This window comes from Clytia hemisphaerica, unplaced genomic scaffold (assembly GCF_902728285.1).
Source record: "Clytia hemisphaerica strain Z4C2 unplaced genomic scaffold, Clytia hemisphaerica genome assembly, whole genome shotgun sequence".
NCBI lineage: Eukaryota > Metazoa > Cnidaria > Hydrozoa > Leptothecata > Clytiidae > Clytia > Clytia hemisphaerica.
In genome coordinates, this window is record NW_027104129.1 from 522,673 (window position 1) to 543,419 (window position 20,747).

Consider the following 20,747-nt stretch of genomic DNA (forward strand, 5'->3'; position numbering starts at 1 on the left):
GTTGGTCTAATGTCGACATCCGTCTTCTAATTTCGACACCCTTCTTTAAAGATAGGAACAATAGAAACTAAGGAAGGTCGGAATCGCTGATTGACTTTGATTAGCGCAAGAGAGGACAAATCTTTTGGTCTATCAGTGATTTCGACCTTCTTATTATTCCTATCTCTAAAGAAGGATGTCGAAATTAGAAGACGGATGTCGACATTAGACCAACCTACGGTAGAGATTGTCTGGTGGTAAAAAAAATTCTCATTTTACACCGGACGTTCGCGTGTCCGGTGTTCGTTAAGTCCGGTGCGTCGGCAGGGTCCTAACATGTCACGATATATTAACTTTCACTGATAGCCCAGGCTGGAAATGGTGCATAGTACGCCGAATATATTCGGAGTGAGGCAGTAATTACTTTTGGCATATTGGCGTAAGGAGCAAATATAAAGTAAGATATTGGTCTAAGTCAAAGCATTTCAAGGCGAGAGAACCACCCCCATTCTAACGCATGATTTCATAATGCCTGGTTTAAGCCTCTCCCTCGACCACCATCATATAAGGAGTGTAAATAAAATATAAAGCTTATTTGAGCAACTTTTCGGGGTGAGAAAATCAAATATCCCAGGGCCAAGCCATGGATCCGTTTAGGGGAGCTAACAGCACCCCAGCCCCCCTGCAATTTCGCTGTTCCGCAAGCAGAACTTTTTTTGGCGTAGACCTCAGTTTTAACAAATAAGGATTCGGTGTGGACTTTGCATCATTTCCACACTGGCTGATAGTGCGCCCTTTTTAACTTTTGTTTTCATTTAAAATGATCGGACGCCGAATGGAGAATTAGAGAACGCCCGCCGCCTAACCGCCCGATGAGATTAACAAATAGCGAGTGTGTAACTTGCCGCGCGAGTGATGTCAAACGCTCACATTCGCGCGTGTTCCACTACGGATTTTTTCATATTTCGATTTAAAAGCCTACTTGGTGTGAAAGAGAAATTGTGTATTTTTTTAATATATACGCGGTTCATTTAACTCAAATCAAATGACTTTGGAGATTCGGTGAAATGGCGGTGGAATGGCTGTCCCATGTTGCGTAAGATAGTCCCAAGTTGGAGCAGTTGACGGTAGTTTTCATTCAAAATGACTGGACGCTGATAGGAGAATTAGAGCGAGAACGCCCGCCGCCTATCGCCCAATGGGATTAACAAATAAGAGTGTGTATTTATATACTGCGCGAGTGATGTCGAACGCTCCATCGTTTTGTCACAAATATATGGTCTTCTTCGTTTTAGACATTCGCATGCATGTGTTCCACTACAGATTTTTTTCATATTTTGATTTAAAGGCTTACTTGGCCGGTGCGAAAGAGAAATCGTGTATTTTTTAATATGTCGTTCATTAACTCAAATCAAATGACTTTGGAGGTTTGGTGAAATGGTGACCCAATTTCCAGCCTGTGTTTTGTCATATAGTCCCAAGTTAAAGCAGTTGACGGTAGTTACCAGATACAGTAAATAAACCAGAAACCGTAAGTTGGTCTAATGTCGATCAACATCCCTCTTCTAATTTTGACACCCTTCTTTAGAGATAGGAATAATTGGAAGAACGGAATTGCTGATGTAAACTATTTCTCTTTGCTTAGTGATCAGAGAGGAAAAAATTCTTTGTCTAGAAGTCCCAAGTTAAAGCAGTTGACGGTAGTTACCAGATACAGTAAATAAACCAGAAACCGTAAGTTGGTCTAATGTCGATCAACATCCCTCTTCTAATTTTGACACCCTTCTTTAGAGATAGGAATAATTGGAAGAACGGAATTGCTGATGTAAACTATTTCTCTTTGCTTAGTGATCAGAGAGGAAAAAATTCTTTGTCTAGAAGTGATCCTGGCCTTCCGTTTACAGTCTGGGAAATTCTCTCAATCGCACGCTTATGTTCCGAGGGCGTAAGCGCGCAATTGCATGGTTATAATTTACGCCCGCTCCCGCCCCGGTTAAAATTGCTTAGGGATTTCAAGGGGTTCAGAATTCTCTAATTCGGCAAAGGCATGGTTTAACGGGCAATCCATTTTTACGGAATCTTCTTCTACGATAAATTTTGAGTAAAACTGCCCTAGGCTTTTGAAATTCAACAGAGCTTTCGGAAGGAATTGCGTGTCAGAATAATAAAGGGTGCAATTGCACGCTTACCGCTTACCGCTCGTTTCAGAACAATTTCGATAAGCGTGTAATTACACGCTTGAAAATTCTGCTATTTGATAACCGTGCAATTGCGCGCTTACGGCCTCGGAACATAAGCGTGCAATTGAGAGGATTTCCCAGACTGTATTATTCCTATTTCTAGAGAGGGGTGTCGGAATTAGAAGAGGGATGTCAATATTAGACCAATTTACGGTAGTTTGACGGAATTAGACAGATGTAGGGTGCGGTACACAGAGGTGCCAACTCTCCCACATTGAACCTGAGACTCACACCCACACTGCCTCACCCAATTTTTGAAAAGTTTTATTTTTTACGTATTTTTTATATTTGAGATCTTTCTTTCTCTCCCATCTTTCTGATTAAAAAAAATAAGATTTAGAAAGTGTCCCCAATTTTCAGAACTTCAGGAAAAAAATTTCCTAATTTTTCAAAAATGTTTCGGATTCTCTGACTTTTCCGATTTTCAGAAAAAAATTTCCCGATTTCTACAATTTCTTGGAAAAGATTTCCTGATTTCCAATATCAGAAAATCGGAAAAAACACCAGACAAACACCAGAAAGTTTTGTCCAGTGTAATTTGATAATTAACACTGACACCTGACAAAAACACTGGACTTTCCCGATGCATCGACAGGGTTGGGTCATGACTCATGTCGGTCCCGCAGGCCTGGCAATCCAGTTATTTTTGCTGGGACAAAAATCAGTTTTTTTAAGTTTGCAAAAAACGCTACATATAGAAGAACTTTCGAATTCGGTATGTGAATAGAGCAGTAACTTTTGTATTTTTCCTTTTTTTTTGCAAAAGTTCCAGAAATGAAAATAAAGGGATAATGGTGATTGAATACTATCCACTGCAGTCCATTGCTACAGTATAATCGATTCCCATATACTACTCTTCACTGGAGTAAATTATTGATAGGTTTTTCTTCTGTGAGGTGTTCGGAATATGTTCTGCGGTGATGGCTTTTTTCAACTGGGCCAAATCCTTGAACCGTGGGTGTTACTTTTAACATTTTCAAAATGGTAGAATTTAGATGCAGTAGATCATTTCGATAGTTGTTGATGGAATGTTTACAAGGTTATTGACAGAGAATCCTTTGTTTGATTATCATATTTTGATAACAGTGACTGTTAGTGATTTTTTGTGAGTGCACTTCATAGTGGCATTTTGATTCCCATTGAAAACTGAATGTTATTCTGGCATACTACTGGATACTCTTTTAGAACTTTAGAGCTATGATGCTGACAGGAACAAAAAAACTGTGCTTGTACACACTTTTTTATAAGAAAAACTTTATAAGAATATTTATGATGAAATTGGCCAAAAATTTAAGAATATGGTAAGAATATCACAATCATGGAACTTACTTACTTAGCATCTGAACCTTTAGAGTGCCATTTTAATAAAGCATTTTCACTTATAGATTGCCAATAATACCCCAGTAACACTCAATACTTTCATAAAAATGTCATTCTATGCTTATGTCACGCTTCCGGCGTGTAAATATAGGTTAAATTTTGATCTTAACCTAAGCATATATTAGGATGATTTCCGCCAAAAAGGTAAGAATATCCATAATGAAATAAAAAAACAAATCAAAGCTTTGACTAAAAGTAAATTCCGCGTATTGCGATCATGCCAAAGGACTAAATAAGCACCATTCTTATAAAAAAATGTGTATTTGGTATGAAAATATGAAAAACATATGTAAGTTTATCTCCAAGACTTTTTTCTAGTTGAGGATGTCATTCTGACGAATTGAAAATAAGAGAGCTAAACAAAATAACTTCAAAAGACGAAATTTAATTTTTTATTTAGTTTTAGCTCTTTGAATAGAAAAATGTCAAACAAAACATGAAAGATGTCTGAAATAGATGAAATTGATGCTGTTCAAGAGAGTAACAGTATTAAAATCAATGAAGATGAAACAGCGTCAACCGTCATCAGAGCTGAAATATCAAAACACTCAAACACAGATCAAAATAATGAAGAACAAGTTGATGGTCCAAGTACCAGTGAAAATGAAAATGAGTCTCCTTTAAGTACAGATGAAATTCCCAAGCAATCACCTGTTGAGAATGTAAATGATCAAACAAATGATGAGTTTGCTGAAGAAAATCTCCCGGAAAATTTAGCAGAAAAGGAAGGTGGTATTGATACTGTGAATACCCAATCAACAGAAACTAGGACAGGTAATTCTGAAAACTTATTTTCTATTATGACTCAGTTTTAGTTCCCTGTTCAAAAATGCAACAATATAATAGCATATCTTTATGATCATATTGAGTGATCTGATTGTTATCATTTGCTGGAGATCTGCAGTTAATCTGAATTATGAAAATGATTATCATTTATTTGTATTTTCATTTTTTTAAAGGTGACTCTCCAATTGAATACAAAGAAAATGAAGTTACAAGTCCCATTAATGAAGCAAAATCCAAATTATTGAAAGTTGTTGTTTCTGACGGTAATTAATAATCAATATGGTTTTTCAATTCTGGAGTAAGGTGCTACTTCAAACTGCTTCTTTTGCAAACGATTAACAGTGCATCTTCAAGTTCTTTATTTCTTTTTACATTCAGATGACATTACAAAGACCATTAATGTGAGGATCATTGATAAATGTCCAAGGAAACCATTCTTGGGAGGTTTCCGTCACAAACTGACTGGTGTTGAATATCTAAATGCATCTGCTCAAACCTTCCCAAAGAAAGTTTTAGCATCTACGGTAATTGACCTTTAAAATATCATATCATACTTAAAATATTTTAGAACTCCGAAGAGAAAAAAATACAAAAACGTGCTTCCTACTTTTATAAATCAAGGAATTATACTGCAAAGAAAATACCATTTAAATTTTAATTTCATGTTTTGATAAAACATGCATCTAAATGTTTTTCATTAATTGTTTTCTACAATATATATCATAATTTTCATGTTCATATACAGGTTGAAAAATTCAATCGAGATACACAAACAGTCACCACAAAGAATTACGGACAGCAAACATTCAATGAAACATCTACACAAATGGTATTTGTTCTTTTAAAGTTTTACCTTTTTAAAAAATTTGAATGATTAAAAATTGAAAGTTTATTGCTCGATTGTGAATTAATTTTATATATAGCCTACTACTGCTCTAAAACCCCAACTCCATGATAATCATTTAAAATGTTGTTTTTTTGAAATTATATAAAAAATCCAGGGTTTCTCCTTAGCAAAAGTAAACTCCTCAGCATCTTTTGTTACAGAAATACAATGAAAATTTGAGTTGACTGATTATTAAATTGATTGATTGTTTACCTTTTTTCAGACGAAACCAGGGTGTTACATATCTGACGTCAAAGATGTGGTCAAAGTACCAGGACCATATGTAACTGCTGAAGAAAAAGAAAAAATGAGACTTGAAAAGGTATCCTTTTGTTTTTTGTTTTAAGAGCCCCCCCCCCAGCGGCACCCTAGGCTGCTGGCATCCACTAACGGATTCGTGCTCCTTATAGAGGATGCTTAATAAGCGATATTTCCTTTGTCCAGAGATTTGCCGCCTTTAGCCGATATACGGCTAAAGACATTTTTTAGCTGGCGAGTGTCTACAAATATAACATTACGTAATGTTTAAATTTTCTTTGAGGCACCAAATCATAGATTGGAAAATAATATATTTGGATTTCGAAAAAAAAGTAGGCGGAAGGAAGTTTGCTTCTTTTTCTTCCTCCTTTCTTGTTTAATGTGGAGATTTTGTAAAAGATTAGAAATTAGATTTATTGAATTTAAGTGCCCTGATGTATCTTCTGTGTGCACCAACAAAATTTTGCTTCATAAAACTACACTTTGATGCTTGAATTTGGACTTGTATGGGTGTATAATTTTTTACCACACTGGATTCGTTGATCACTTTGGCTCCAGATAATTGTTTTATCAGTTCTACAGATTTGTTGTAGTAGATTATTTCAAGGTATTTTAGTTATGTATATACAGTACACTTTGGGGGTTATATTGAATATTTCTGACATTACCTCTTTATGACTCTGCAAAAAGGGAGTGTTGTTGTTCCCTTGTTAAATGTTAAAACAAACAAAAAACTTTTCTTCATCTTTTACATTTCACTTTTCGATACTGTGTGTGGCCTTTGTGTTTATCTTTTTCATGTACTTAGCTTCAATTCTTTTGAAGTTGAAGAGATTGGAATGTTTTTGGTTGTTTGTTTTCTTTCACTTTTTTGTTCATATTTGTATTTTTGAGCTTCGAGCGAAGAGCTGAAGGAAAAGTTTTGATAAATTTACAGACCAGATATCTTATAAAAGCAAAAGTCAAAAATAAATTTACAGACTATACAAAATGCGCGCATTAGATTGTTTTTTATCTTTCTTTCTGTTTTTGTTTTTCTGGTCTGGAATTCGAATTTCGAATGTAAACATTCTATTGAAAACGTTCGAAACGATCGTTTTTGCGTGTACATCAATGTCAATCAAATTATTAACTCGCCAAGATTCTGTAAAATACATCGAATTAAAAAAAACCGAATCGGAAAGCGGTTGGTAGATCATTAAGCAGACCTATACTACCTGGGGTTTTATAGAGGTCTGCGATTCAGACTAGCGGCACCCCTAATCACGCCATCACGCAAAAAAAATTTCTCCATCACGCATCACGAAAATCGCTAGAATTTGTCATCACGCAAAAAATAGTGAAAAATAGCCCAAATCACGCATCACGCCATCACGCCACAAAAAATCTCTAATCACGCCATCACGCAAGAAAAAAGTCTCAATCACGCCATAACGCAAACCGCTGGGGGGGGGGCCTCATTTAAGTAAAACTTCACATCTACTTTAGATCGGTTTATTTTCCATTTTTCATTTTCAAACAGTGCTTTGGACAACGTTTAAAAACTCTTTCCACTCCGTTTATATTATCAGATTATCATTTTACAAAGTTATTGGCGAAGATGGCTATCTACTAACTTTGTCAAGAAGTTGAAAAGAGATAAACAAGATCGACTGGACTGGGAACATAAGGTAAATTATACTTGTTATTTAGATTTTCCCTCCAGTGAGATAAACAATTTCTCACTGTAGTGACTTGTTACTTTATTATTTATCCCCCTCTAAAAAACCCCATTTTTTAGACACCTATAAATTTACTTGATCGCCAGATCTCTTCAAAACCAATACTTTCACAAAGTTTGGGGACAAGCTGGAGTTTTTACAAGCTCTTATTTGATTTGGTTGGTCGTTAACCAGTAATAAAACAATTGTGTTACTTTTTCTAAAGAACGCGTCATCTCTATCACTTCAAATGACCAATTAGTGAAGTATCTTATAAAAACTCCAGCTCTTCCCAAAGTTTGAGATTGTGGGATAATTTTACGCTGAATATAAAATTCTTCCCTTTTCGTATTTTATTCCAGCAAGCAGAACAAAGAGCTGCAGAACGTGCAGAGAGATTGCGCCGTGAATTTGAACGACGTATGAAACCACGCACCAAAGCAGACTTTGATTTATTGTATTCTGCTTTGGAAAGTAAGTGGTTAACTTTAATTTTTTTCCACTAAACACAAAAACTTTCTACAGGAATCGATGGATTTTCGTCAGTGTTGACAACAGTTTCTTTTTTACAGATTTTGCTTATCATGGCAGTAGTACCTAGCTCACCAAAATCAAGCCAGTTTCTCTGATCACTATATCACAGATTTCTCATTCGTGTCAGCTTACATTGACTTTATGTACAAATACGAAATTCCCCGGTCGGGTTAAACTACCCTTGCGTGTAAACCCAAGAATATTTCGGTTTTACCCGCCAATCTCGGAAAACGAGGGGTGGGTTACGAGGCCTCCCGCTGCAAAATCCTTGACGCGATCTTTCAAAAATAATCTTCCAGATGTTGAAAATTTTCCCGACTTTCAGAGCTTTAGCGTGTTGAATGAAAATTTTTGCATCTGGGTGACAGATATAACATCTATTTCTTCATAGAATGGAGACAGGAAGAGATTGAGAGAATCAACACAAACCACTCAGGACCTGAACGAAAGGCTGCACTTGTAGGTCTACTGGAGCAAGAAACATACCTGATACAGTCTATAGAACGACATCGCATAAATGCCGATAAAAATAACGAGGAAGCACATATCTTGCGAACCTTAGAAAAGGTAGGTGCAAATCATAATATCCTAATACGTTGCTCTTGTTTCGATGCAAAACAGTGCAAAATACTCATAGACACAATTATGTAAGCGAGAACGATATCCAAAATAACTTTTTTCATTGAATTATTTTTACCATATTTCACCACGGTTGAGAGGGGGAATCGAACTTCACCATATCGTCAGCAAGAAATCCCTCTATATCGTACTATGGGCGAAATTTGACTTTTATGTCCTAACCTTACTTCTTGGTTTTTCTCCTGCAAAGAAGAGTTTGGTACAGGCTACGCAGAGATTAATGTTTCTTTCTATTGTAAGACCGTGAATATCTTGATCTATTCAAAGTTAGCCATGATTCGGTGACTGGAAAAAGAAAAGTTGGGTGGCGAAACTGTCTAAAGCGTCAAAACCATCATAAATACATAAATAAATATTTCCGTTCATAGTTAGCCGAGCAAGGTGAAATACTGTCTAAAGGTATTGGATTACTGAGCAGCTCAACTAAAATATCGATTGACTATGCTAGGCAACTTGAACAAACTCTTTTTTATTTCAGGCTGGATCGGCGAAATTCTGGAGAGCTTATGACGGTCAAGTAACACAAATGAGTACTCAGCATACCATTCGCGCAAAAGAACTCAAAGATTTGTATGGTAGTTTGCAAATGGATTATTTGACGACGGACGAACGACTTGATGTATTGTTGTCGGTAAAACAGACTGTAGCCGTAAGTTCTGTTAAAAATATCCGAATTTACCAAATTGACAAAATTAGCGTCCCTTGTATGATGACTTGTATGACTGCAGAATCTCCGCTCAAAATTAATGACGGTAGTCATGAAAAATGTTATGATTTTATAAATATAAAAATTTATATCTCATTATAACGCCCGGTTATGTTATGTTCTTTGTGTGCTCTTTTTTGAATTTTTTCTTTTTTCTTTTATCGTTCATTATACTACAGAGAATTATATTTTGATTATTATACTACAATAGAGTCCCTTTAACTCGAACCTCTATAACTCGAATGACTCCTTAACTCGAAGAACTTTTATGATTTCTTCAAACAATGCCTTGAAGACCTTACTCTATAACTTGAAATTTCCTTATCTGGAACAAATTTGTATTCCCCGTGCGTGTTCGTGTTACCGAGAATCCACTGTATTAATTAACAGTTAACAACTTGCATTTTTTAGGAACACGATTGTAAATTGACTCAAGAACTGATCAGTTTGATTGACAGGGAAGCTGACCTGTTGGGTAGAAAAGTCAAGAATTCAAATCTTGATGGTATGCTCTCTTCATTGCGATTTTACATTGGTATTTTCTATATTTTGCAACAACCCTCTGCTTCTGCATCATTCCTAGAACTTTTCTCAGTGTTTGTGATTGGGTATATAATCAGGAGTCTTATTTAGGCCAGGCGAACGGTAAAAAATTACAATTCACCGTCTTAACTACATATTGCATTGACGCTAATCAATACACTGGGCTTGCTAAGAATTGGCCGGCCCAGAATTTAGAATCCGAGTTAATTTTTCATTCGCAACCCTATTATATCAAAAACAAAACAAAACCCCTGGTGAAAGATTACGTAATGGCTGGATCCTTTTTTATGTCACTCTAGCGTCATTAGAATATAATATTATGCAAAAGAAATTAATTTTCTTCAGGACTACGACAGCGAATCAACACACTTTTCATTCAATACTGCAAAACACCAATGTTCAACCCTGAGATTGCAAGACTCTTGAAGGTATAGTTACTTTTTATTAATTATTTAGAGTGTAACGACAGCCTCGTTTTGAAACCATTACCAAAGTGATTATATCCCGTGAGTTTGAGACTTTAAAGTGTTACTTTTTAAATAGAGTGAACTTCTTATGAACTCCTCTGGAAATCAATTACCAGGACAATATTTTGATAACGAGGTAAGCGTTGCTCGTGACGTAATGTAATTTACCCCTCTGCAAAATTATTTTACGAATGCTTAGTTTTCAGGCTTACAGGTGGTATATTTTATACAACTTCGATTTGAATATTAATGAGACAATGGCTTGCATTTGTTTGGAACAATAGAAAATTGTAAGCATAATACTTACTCTCAGTAAACCAAGTTCTTTTAATATTGCAGGTGCCACAAGATGTCAACAAACTTCGAAAAGACATTTACTTTTGTCCAAGTTGTAATAAATATCTACCAGCCACCGAATTTCCTTTAGCATCAAACTCCAAGTAAGAAGATTGATATTCGAGAGTTTTTTTAACTTTTTTTCTAAGCCCTTAGAAAAAGCTTTCCTTGAGATCCGCATATATACCTATAAAATGTAACCATTCTCCCTGCCCCTCATCCCCTCCCTTCAACTCCAGCGAACGGACAGCATAGTAAATAATTTAAACCTACTAAAGAGTTTTTGATAGAGTTGTGTATCATGCTTATTTGAAAAATAATTTTCAATAATTTCATTACTTTAATAGAATCACCGGCCGTTGCAAGAAATGTTGCGCGCTAGACAACAACTCACGTTTAAGGCACGACTTCACCAAAATACGCTTTATTTTACAAAATTTACGCCAAACAGAAGAAGCATTTAATGATAATTCCAAAATCGCGTTCATTATTCAAGACGCTGATTTACGGTACTTGATCGAAAATATTTGGAATTCACAAAGCGCTTTGAGTGGCGTTGAAGATCTTTATGAGTTGGTCTTGATTCGTTGGAACCGACACGAACCCTGGTCGCCCTGGAATTGCGTACTTTTCACCAAAGATGAAGCTAGTGCTCATATGAAACTTGAAAATGTCTCTGAGGTAATGATTTTATTTTTCAACTTTTTTTGGAAAGGAGGATAATGTTAGACATAGCTTTTCTCATATTTAGTCAAAGCTATAGAATCTTCCTTTTACCAGACTTACCTAACTTTACTACCTGAGTAACCAGATCTAAATGGAGTGAACAAAGCAGCCGTTTGGGTAGAGCTAAAATGATCTTACCTGTTTTTCCTTTCATTGCAATATCCATAATAACACACTAGGTCTCACTTTAAAGTTTGTCACAGTTTAAATCTTATAACTTTTGTGCGCCCGCTGTGACAATCGGGATAAATAATGATATTTTTTGTAATGTAGTGTCAGCATAACTGAAAATGTAAATGGAACAATAAGTTAGCTGCCGAAAAATGCAGATGACTCAACGGTCTGAAAAGATTGCAAGGCCGGTCAGTTAGATTACTCTCGGGTACCTAATAGCCGGGGGACCGCTAATCAATTTTTCAAAAATTTTCCATCCAGAACATTCTTCTTCCAACGCCCCCTCCTCCCGCTTATTGATTTTTGGGAAAATGAAAGTTCCCTCTTTTGCCCTAATTCTTCTGTATTTGCCTCATTTTCGAAAATTTTCCACCCAGGACATTTTTATTTACAATCCCCCGGCTTATTCCAAACCCCTCCCCCCGGCTATTAGGTACCCGAGAGTAGTCAGATGAAAAACCACTGCTCTTATTATTTTGTTGGTAAAAGGGATACACTCTTGGACTTTCCGGTGGATACACAAATTTATTTTTAGATTAGAGAATTACTAAATTGAACTTCTTTCATCTTTTTTCAGGCTTACGGTCGCATCTTTATTGGAAAAGTACGTAACAAGCATTTGCTAGCGAAACAACATTTCGCAAAACTGGCTAACATCGAATCTAAAAGCCAAAGAGCAAAGAGTAAAAGCCCTGTAAAAGATCCGCTATTTAACAGACTGGCTGGGACTGTTAGTGGATAGATGTTAAACTTTTCAAACTTCTTTTTTTGAAAATTGAAAGTTTAATTTTGTAGTTGTACCTTGTTGTAAATATTGTCAATGTTTTTAAGTCTATAAATTAACATCATTTTTAACTCTCTCACGATTATATCTAAGTCGTATATATCAGAATAAAAATTAAGTCCATAAACCCTTTTAAACTCACTGATTGTTTTTAATGATATACAAATTTTCGAATTTTTGTTCGCGTAGCGCATGACGAGGGAGCAAAAATCATTATTTCTATTATTTGTTGTAAAAATTTTCCTCTTTCTGACCTATCTTGCTCCACATCCGTGTCAATCCAATTTGAAAGAACATGGGAATAAAAATAGATGAGTAAGCAAACGATATCACTCTTATTTAAAAACAAAACCTTTAGTAAATGATTTCTAATATTTCACTGGACTAGAGTCAACTTCAGACTGAGTGAAGTAGACTAGAGGATATCGCCATCTTGAATTATTTCACTTTCGCTTTCAAAAACAACAAATCAATAGGATATATTCTAAAACCCATCAAAGTTTTCGAAACTATAATAAAAACATGTAAATAACTCAACATTTGAAAAAATTGGTCTATTGGTTATTGTTTTCTGTTTCTTGTTCTTGTTTTTTTCACTGAATCTAGTGGCATGTATTTGCTACCACCTCAAAGCCAAAAAATGGAAGTCTGCCAAATTACGCCGGGCCACTTATCAGTGCCATTCAGTCTATCAAAAAGCTTTAAGAGGATCCCGGGAATGTTTCACAGACTGATGTTTCACAGATGTTATCAAGGAGGATGTTATTCGGATCATTTCATCTGAATTTCCTTCTCTCCAGTAATAAGGATGTTAATCCTTTATGAGAGGTTAAACAAGAATAGATAACATCAATAAATTAGATATATATGCCGGCTTATATTCTTAAATGAATCATGTATAAAATCTTACAAAACAGAAAATAATAAAGAAATGATTTGGTGCAGGGTTCGTTATTGGATAGTCGTGTCTCATTTTGCTGAGTCAGCGTTATTTGTGAGAAGAATTACCAAGGATGGTAGGAGAATCGGTGGATGCAAACTTGTTCTGAGTAACTGAAAACAGTTGTAGCAGGGCATGCTTTCAAGTATGGTGTTCCATTGGAGCATTGAACAAAGTATCTTGGGTAGTAATAATCATTGAATGGGTAGAGACGATCTGTAAGTCCATGACAGAAAGTTGGTGGGCCTGTAAATCATAAAAATAGAAACATTTTTATACAAAATTCGTGAAAAGAAAGGTAATTTTTTTGCTTTTCTTGTGTTCATTTACAGTGAAAGAGTGACATCCTTTTTGGCGTAAAAAAGCATCTCTGTTTTTTTTTAAATAAAAGCACTTACAATAAGGAGGGTATCTCAAGTAGCTTCGTGCAGCTCTCACACAAGCGCTGTTTTTTTCGTTGTAGATTTGATAATCTGGACATGAGCGGCAAACTGGTCCTGCGTTAGAGCATTGAACCCAGTAGTTTGGGTAATAGTCTGAATATCTGAAGAGTGCTCCAATATTGTGTGCGTTACATCCTTTGAAAGCAGAACCTGGCGAGAAAATATTCAATTTTATTTTTATTGAAAATTAGTGAGAATTTCAGCAGCCTTTTAATAATGACAAGAAAAGATAATTTCTTTGAAGGAAACTCATTCAGTTTTTCATTCATCAGTTTTGGACATGCTAAAAATGAAACGCTTAAACTATTGAAACTTTTTTACTTACAAACAGGTGCACGTCGTCGGTATTGACAAAGAAATCCGCGGCATCTTGGGTGCCTTGGTGGACTGTGTGATGCACTGCAAGCTGAAAAGGGATAACAAAGGGGGCTGTTACAGTATAACAGTCTTAAAAATAGTGTAGGATATAGAATAAATCTCTTAAACGTTGGGAGCTTATCATTTTGGGTTCAAAAATTATGCTTAGAATTTTGGAGAGAATAAAGATCCTTTATATTGTGATCGAGTCTTGTTTCTAGTGTGATCGTGGTTGAAGGTTGAAGTTAAAGAAGGTAAAAGTTGAGAAAAAAGAATATTTTTTCTTGAAGGAGGATCAAACTTACCAGCGATGAAAGCGAAAAGAAGAACGAATGCAATCTTCATTTTGATTCTTGAATCTTCTTGATCGACGAGAAACTGATTTGTTTTTCGATGCTTTTAGCTACAAAATTCATCCCTTTTATACTCTTTAAAACCTTGCGTTACTATGGGGACAAAATGAGCTAAATTTGTTTGTTTGGGGTTAGATTTTTTTAGGTTTCACCTTTTTAATGACTTCCTTACCACAAAATCGAGGAGGTATTTTAATTGGCAACGAATGTATAGATAATTGAATGTAGTTTAAGTGCAATTAAAAACACAATCTAGAATTTAGAACTTTAAATGAGAATCAATCAATTTTCATGTCTAAACTTAGTTGGATTTCTTAATTATCGCCAGCAGGGTGTTTTTACTCTTTTGACAAGGAAGTTGGAAACTATGTATAAAATACTTTGAGAACACACCCGAAGTTCTCGATACTGATTCCATTTTTTTCAATACTTGATTCTTACACCCCTTTCTCACAGACCTGGTAGGATTTTTTCAGCCAGTGGGATAAAAATAACGGTCTGAAACATGATGGGGAATTATATTCTAATGTTTTTTTGGCCGGGGATTTACAATTCCATTGTCCAGAAAACTCAGCGGGGATGAAAAAATTAGCATAATATTTTGCAGTGAGGATTGGTTTATTTTATTTTTTTTAAGTGAGAACAAAGATTTGAGTATAATTTTCCATTAGGGACGATATTTTGGCCAATTTTTCCGGTGGAAAGGGTTCTCATTGGGTCTGTTAGAAGGGGGTGTATTCTTGGGTGTGCTATTAATAAAAGATTTTATTTAAAAAGCTGAACCAGATCCTAGATATATGAGGCCCCGCAGTGGTTGGCGTGATGGAGGATTTTTCGTGGCGTGATGGCGTGAAATTAAAACAAATACGACGTGATGGCGTGAAATCGAGTTTTTTTAGGCGTGATGGCGTGAAATTTGCAGTTCAGCGTGATCGTGAAAATTATATTTATTACTTGAATCGTAATTCAATGTCCATTTTAGCCAATTTCGAGAGTTTTCTTGGTTGGCCCCAACTATGGTGGGGCCTCCTATAAATCTCATTTCAAAACATAGAAAAGAAACGGTGCAAACAGTTTTATTCATCTGTCATTTATCCTTATAACTTCCAATTGTATTTAGCAGTTGCTAGCTAGTCTTAAAAATAAAGTCGAATGCTATGAGAGGGTTGAAAATTGAAAAATTCTCTCGTCGGCGCAAACCATGGTTGCTCCTCCTCGTTCCCCTTTTGAAAACTATTCACGCTAATTAACAATTAATGCCCATGGGTCCCGTCAACGGGGGGACCAGAGGGCATGGCCCCTCATATTTTTACCAAAAAAAGCTACTTGTACTTATTTAAGAGATCTCCATTATTTTTCAAATTGAATTGAGATAGCACTTTGAACCCTTCAAAATTCAATAATTTTCTCCGTTGCCCAACCATGGTGGGTTTTGTCAATTTACTCAAATATATCTAAGCCCTCAAACCGGGGCAATTTGATTTATCCCACTAGTTGTCAAACAATTTTTGATATGCATAAGTCAAGATTACGTCATTTTTCCTATCGAAACATCCGAAAAAACTGGAATTTGACCTCTGTGTATTACTAAAGATAAAAACAGAGGTCAGATTCCTTCTAGATTGTTCGGGTGTTTCCGATAGGAAAAATGATATATTCTTGACGTGCACGTATGAGAATGCCGAAAAACTAATTGAGGACCAAACACACACCTATTTTTGGCAAAAATTAAGTTTATATAACAGCCTTTTATCCACACCAATGGGTCTAAAAGTGGTCTAAAACTGAATTTATCCAAAGAATATGAGCGTGAAAACTAAATTTTCTAGGCGTAATGGCGTGAAATCGGAAAAAAAAGGCGTGATGGCGTGAAGCTAGGGACAAAGACAGGTACTTTCACTTCTTTCACAGTGTATTATGGAATTGATGTACAAAATGCTAATGGACCCGGCGGTACTAGGTTTGTAAGGTGACGGGTATGTCCGACCCTTAGAGAGAGAAAAAATTAGCTTTTTCTCAAAATTTTGTCGATTTTCACTTTTCACTTCGCCATTTTCCTTTTTTTTTTGGAAATCACAAGAGAGGACATTTTGATTTTCATGGATTTTGGACTCTTACAGAAAACCTTTATAGGTCGCACATACCCAGCACACCTAAGCAAACCCCTCTCCGGGCTACTGGACTACTCTAGCTTTACAGTAACCGAGAAGTGATATTTTATAAAGTTTGTGACAGGATAAACTTCAGTAGGGACATTTTGAGGGTCACTCGGGCTATAAAAAAAATTCATCAAAATAAATGGCTCACAAATGAAGAGTCTGGGAGGCATCCAACATTCTTCTTGCGACTTACTGAAGTTAAAAAAATGGCTCTCACTACTAACTTACCCTTGCTACTAATAATTTGTCACTTGCTGATGGGAACCTAATGAGAAGTAATCTAGATTTATGTAATCTAAACTCAGATTTAACGACTTCCTTGCCACAAAGAGTGATTTGCAAAAATATAACTGCTTAGTTATAATTAATTGCTAAACTTAAGTCCAATTGAAAAAATTGTTATGTTCTTGTTAGTGTAAACCCATTAAACTTGCTCCTGAAATTAAAATTTGAAAAGATGGTTACCCTCCACTAATTAGATTCCGATAATGTTTCAATCACAAGAATTGCTATCACCATTTTTTTGGTGAGGAAGTAAATTATAAAAGGCATGGCCCTAAATTCCCGCAAGATTCTAAACTTCAAACAAGGCAATTAGGTAACCATAGTTACGCAAGGTTTTAAAGAGTATATAAGGGATGAATTTTGTAGTTAAAAGCATCGAAAAACAAATCAGTTTCTCGTCGATCAGGAAGATTCAAGAATCAAAATGAAGATTGCATTCGTTCTTCTTTTCGCTTTCATCGCTGGTAAGTTTGATCCTCCTTCAAGAAAAAATATTATTTTTTCTCAGCTTTTACCTTCTTTAACTTCAACCTTAATCCACGATCACAAAAGAAACAAGACTCGATCACAATATAAACAAAACACAAACAAAAGATGACTGTTCTGTTTTCCCTTGGGGTGGATCCTTATTCTCTCCAAAATTCTAAGCATAATTTTTGAACCCAAAATGATAAGTTCCCAACGTTTAAGAGATTTATTCTATATCCTACACTATTTTTAAGACTGTTATACTGTAACAGCCCCCTTTGTTATCCCTTTTCAGCTTGCAGTGCATCACACAGTCCACCAAGGCACCCAAGATGCCGCGGATTTCTTTGTCAATACCGACGACGTGCACCTGTTTGTAAGTAAAAAAGTTTCAATAGTTTAAGCGTTTCATTTTTAGTATGTCGAAAACTGATGAATGAAAAACTGAATGAGTTTCCTTCAAAGAAATTATCTTTTTTTGTCATTATTAAAAGGCTGCTGAAATTCTCACTAATTTTCAATAAAAATAAAATTGAATATTTTCTCGCCAGGTTCTGCTTTCAAAGGATGTAACGCACACAATGTTGGAGCACTCTTCAGATATTCAGACTATTACCCAAACTACTGGGTTCAATGCTCTAACACAGGACCAGTTTGCCGCTCATGTCCAGATTATCAAATCTACAACGAAAAAAACAGCGCTTGTGTGAGAGCTGCACGAAGCTACTTGAGATACCCTCCTTATTGTAAGTGCTTTTATTTAGTTTTTTCTTAGTAAATTAAAAAAAAAAACAGAGATGCTTTTTTACGCCAAAAAGGATGTCACTCTTTCACTCTAAATGAACACAAGAAAAGCAAAAAATTCACCTTTCTTTTCACGAATTTTGTATAAAAGTGTTTTTATTTTTATGATTTACAGGCCCACCAACTTTCTGTCATGGACTTACAGATCGTCTCTACCCATTCAATGATTATTACTACCCAAGATACTTTGTTCAATGCTCCAATGGAACACCATACTTGAAAGCATGCCCCGCTACAACTGTTTTCAGTTACTCAGAACAAGTTTGCATCCACCGATTCTCCTACCATCCTTGGTAATTCATCTCACAAATAACGCTGACTCAGCAAATTGAGACACGACTAAGGATGATTTATTTTGTAATTTTTTTCTTTAAGAATGTTATATATACGATGAAATTTAGAATATAAGCCGGTTTATATTTAACACATTCTTACATTTGGATTCCCCTTTCTTTCAGGCCCTGTTGGAAATATTGTCTTCAGTTGAAAATTATACTCCAATTTGTTCCCCAGTTGAAAACAATCAAATAAACCAATCCTTTTTCAAATTTCTTCACATTATTTAGCAAAATATAAGTTTTAAGGAAAAGTTTGTGGTTTCATGTGAGGGTAGAAAAACTTATCATTGAAAATTTGGAATTGTTTTGGAAAAAGTGAGTAAAAGATGCAGATAAACATATTTGTCATTATTATGGTCAACTTATTTACGGTCCACCCCCTGCCCGATAAGGGTAGATAGTGATTATGAAGTTTTTACTTATAAAAATAAGCTTAGCAATATTTTCAAAAGAGTAAATATCAAAAACACATTTACTTTGTAGTCCGCCAGACTTTTTTGTCTGTTTATGAAAACCTTTTTTGATGGGGAAAAGGTCTATCGGCGAAATGTCAAGTCAGGAAAATATCTGTCTGGGTAATGTCTGTCGCTGTAATATTCTTGTGCCGCGGGATCACTCGTGCAAGTGCAAATGAAATCTCTGTGCGTCCAAAGTCTGGGAACGACTGCCCGTAAATGCTCATTTGGAAAAATCCGTTGGAAAATATCCGGTAATAAACTAAAGTTTCAATTCTATACTCCAGTTACCGGGAAAAGAACATGCCGATATGTATTTCAGCCCCCCCCCCCACCACGCTACTGGCTCTAGCTACAACAAAAAAGTATATTCACAACAAAAAATTATCTTTGCGTACATAATATTGGCCAATATTGATATACAATGTTGAAAACGAAGAAAATACCGGGTGACCCACGAAAAAGTTCGGACGTTTCTTGGCGTCTTGAGGCCGAACAAATGTCCCAAAGTGCTTGGAGTTTTATTATTTAGAAAGTAGATATCCTAACTTAAAATCCGAGCCATTAATTTTTAAATTTGACCAACTAGTTCTCTACTTATGACCTTTAAACTCAAAATTCACTTTTCGGAAAGTGTAAAAAACAGGTAAAAAAGGGGTATCAAATTAGGTATTTTTAGACGTTTTTGATATACAGTTTTTGAGAAAATTCCTTGAAAGTGCCAATTTTGATAAAAACTAGTCTTGTTTTAAACAAAAACTACTTTCAAAGGTGTTTTTAATAATTATTAATGTCATAAAACTCGTTAAATAAGTCAATTTATAAGAGATTTTCTAATTGACTGCATTAATTTAATACCTCTTTTTTACGTGTTTTTTACACTTTCCGAAAAGTGAATTTTGAGTTTAAAAGGTCATAAGTAGAGAACTAGTTGGTCAAATTTAAAAAGTGATAGCTCAAATTTTAAGTTAGGATATCTACTTTTTAAATACCAAAACTCCGAGCACTTTGGGACATTTGTTCGGCCTCAAGACGCCGAGAAAGGTCCGAACTTTTTCGTGGGTCACCCGGTATATACCCTAGAAATTACTTAACTTCCCCCTTTAAATTGATGTTTTTTTAGATTTCTCTGAAATACGATTGAGAAAATATGATAATACAGCATTCTAAGAATTTTTTGTTGAAAAACACTTTGTTAGGGAGCAGTCATTAATTATATCATATACCAGGGTGGAAGGGACTTGGGTAGGGCATGAAATTTTGTCCCTCTTTTGGGTAGGGTATGAAAAAAACTTGAGGGCTTTGGGAAGGGTACGAAAATATTTTGAGCTGAATCTTATTTTAACAAAAATGTCAATTCTAAAACTCAATTATTCTTGCAAATCCTGAAATCTGAGAAATTTTAAAGTGCCATAAATAGGGCTCAAGTGAAATCATTTAAAAGCTTAAACTTTGCATAGTGATTTATTTTCATGTATAGATCAGAACTGTTTAAAAAGATTTGCAAAAACAATGTTCCTTCTGGAAGTCAATTTCTCAGATGGGGCCAATAGACTATAGGGTTTTTATGAGTTTAACGCAATTAAAAATTTTCGGTAAATACAATCACTTCTTTTTTCGGTTGAGAAATGTCTTTGTCATTTGAGGCTGCTTTTTTCTCATTATTTTCCTCCAAGATTTTCTGATTTTTCCAATGCTTCATTAATGAAAACTCCCTTTTATGTCATTTAGGATTTTTTTTTTTTTTTTTTTTTTTATCTATAGTATATGTAACACGAACAAATAGTACAAAACTAAGGGTTCCTAACATCCCGCAAAAGGACCACCAGATCATACCGCCAGGAGGAAGGAACCCAAACTAAGCTAACAATAAATTAATAAATCAATTGATAAATGCATGGAAAAAAAAAACTTACTACAGAGGATAAATACTAACAAAAAATAAAAAACAAAAACAAAAAGAGCTTGGAGAGCAGTTAGAGTAAAAGACTAAAATAACGGCCCCCC

At 35.3% G+C, this 20,747-nt stretch overlaps 3 protein-coding genes and 1 long non-coding RNA gene across 4 annotated transcripts in view; 3 read left to right on the plus strand and 1 right to left on the minus strand.

Moving 5' to 3' along the window:
* LOC136813642 (uncharacterized) overlaps window positions 1–20,747 on the plus strand; it is a 319,208-nt gene that overhangs the window by 198,817 nt on the left and 99,644 nt on the right. The window lies entirely within an intron of this gene.
* LOC136813636 (IQ motif and ubiquitin-like domain-containing protein) lies at window positions 3,992–12,265 on the plus strand. Its single transcript, XM_067070144.1, has 14 exons — window positions 3,992–4,373; window positions 4,559–4,648; window positions 4,764–4,909; window positions 5,131–5,214; window positions 5,495–5,593; window positions 7,101–7,199; window positions 7,592–7,703; window positions 8,155–8,330; window positions 8,881–9,051; window positions 9,520–9,613; window positions 9,997–10,079; window positions 10,458–10,558; window positions 10,802–11,135; window positions 11,932–12,265. The coding sequence occupies exons 1-14, from the start codon at window positions 4,043–4,045 to the stop codon at window positions 12,094–12,096; spliced, it is 2,085 nt and encodes a 694-aa protein (XP_066926245.1). The 5' UTR covers window positions 3,992–4,042; the 3' UTR covers window positions 12,097–12,265.
* Window positions 12,996–14,255, minus strand: LOC136813605 (uncharacterized). Its single transcript, XM_067070102.1, has 4 exons — window positions 14,184–14,255; window positions 13,847–13,927; window positions 13,477–13,671; window positions 12,996–13,324 (listed from the first exon to the last, which is right to left on the minus strand). Exons 1-4 carry the CDS (start codon window positions 14,221–14,223, stop codon window positions 13,143–13,145), a joined length of 498 nt encoding a protein of 165 aa, XP_066926203.1. The 5' UTR covers window positions 14,224–14,255; the 3' UTR covers window positions 12,996–13,142.
* LOC136813606 (uncharacterized) lies at window positions 17,033–18,381 on the plus strand. Its single transcript, XM_067070103.1, has 4 exons — window positions 17,033–17,139; window positions 17,439–17,519; window positions 17,695–17,889; window positions 18,063–18,381. The coding sequence occupies exons 1-4, from the start codon at window positions 17,100–17,102 to the stop codon at window positions 18,242–18,244; spliced, it is 498 nt and encodes a 165-aa protein (XP_066926204.1). The 5' UTR covers window positions 17,033–17,099; the 3' UTR covers window positions 18,245–18,381.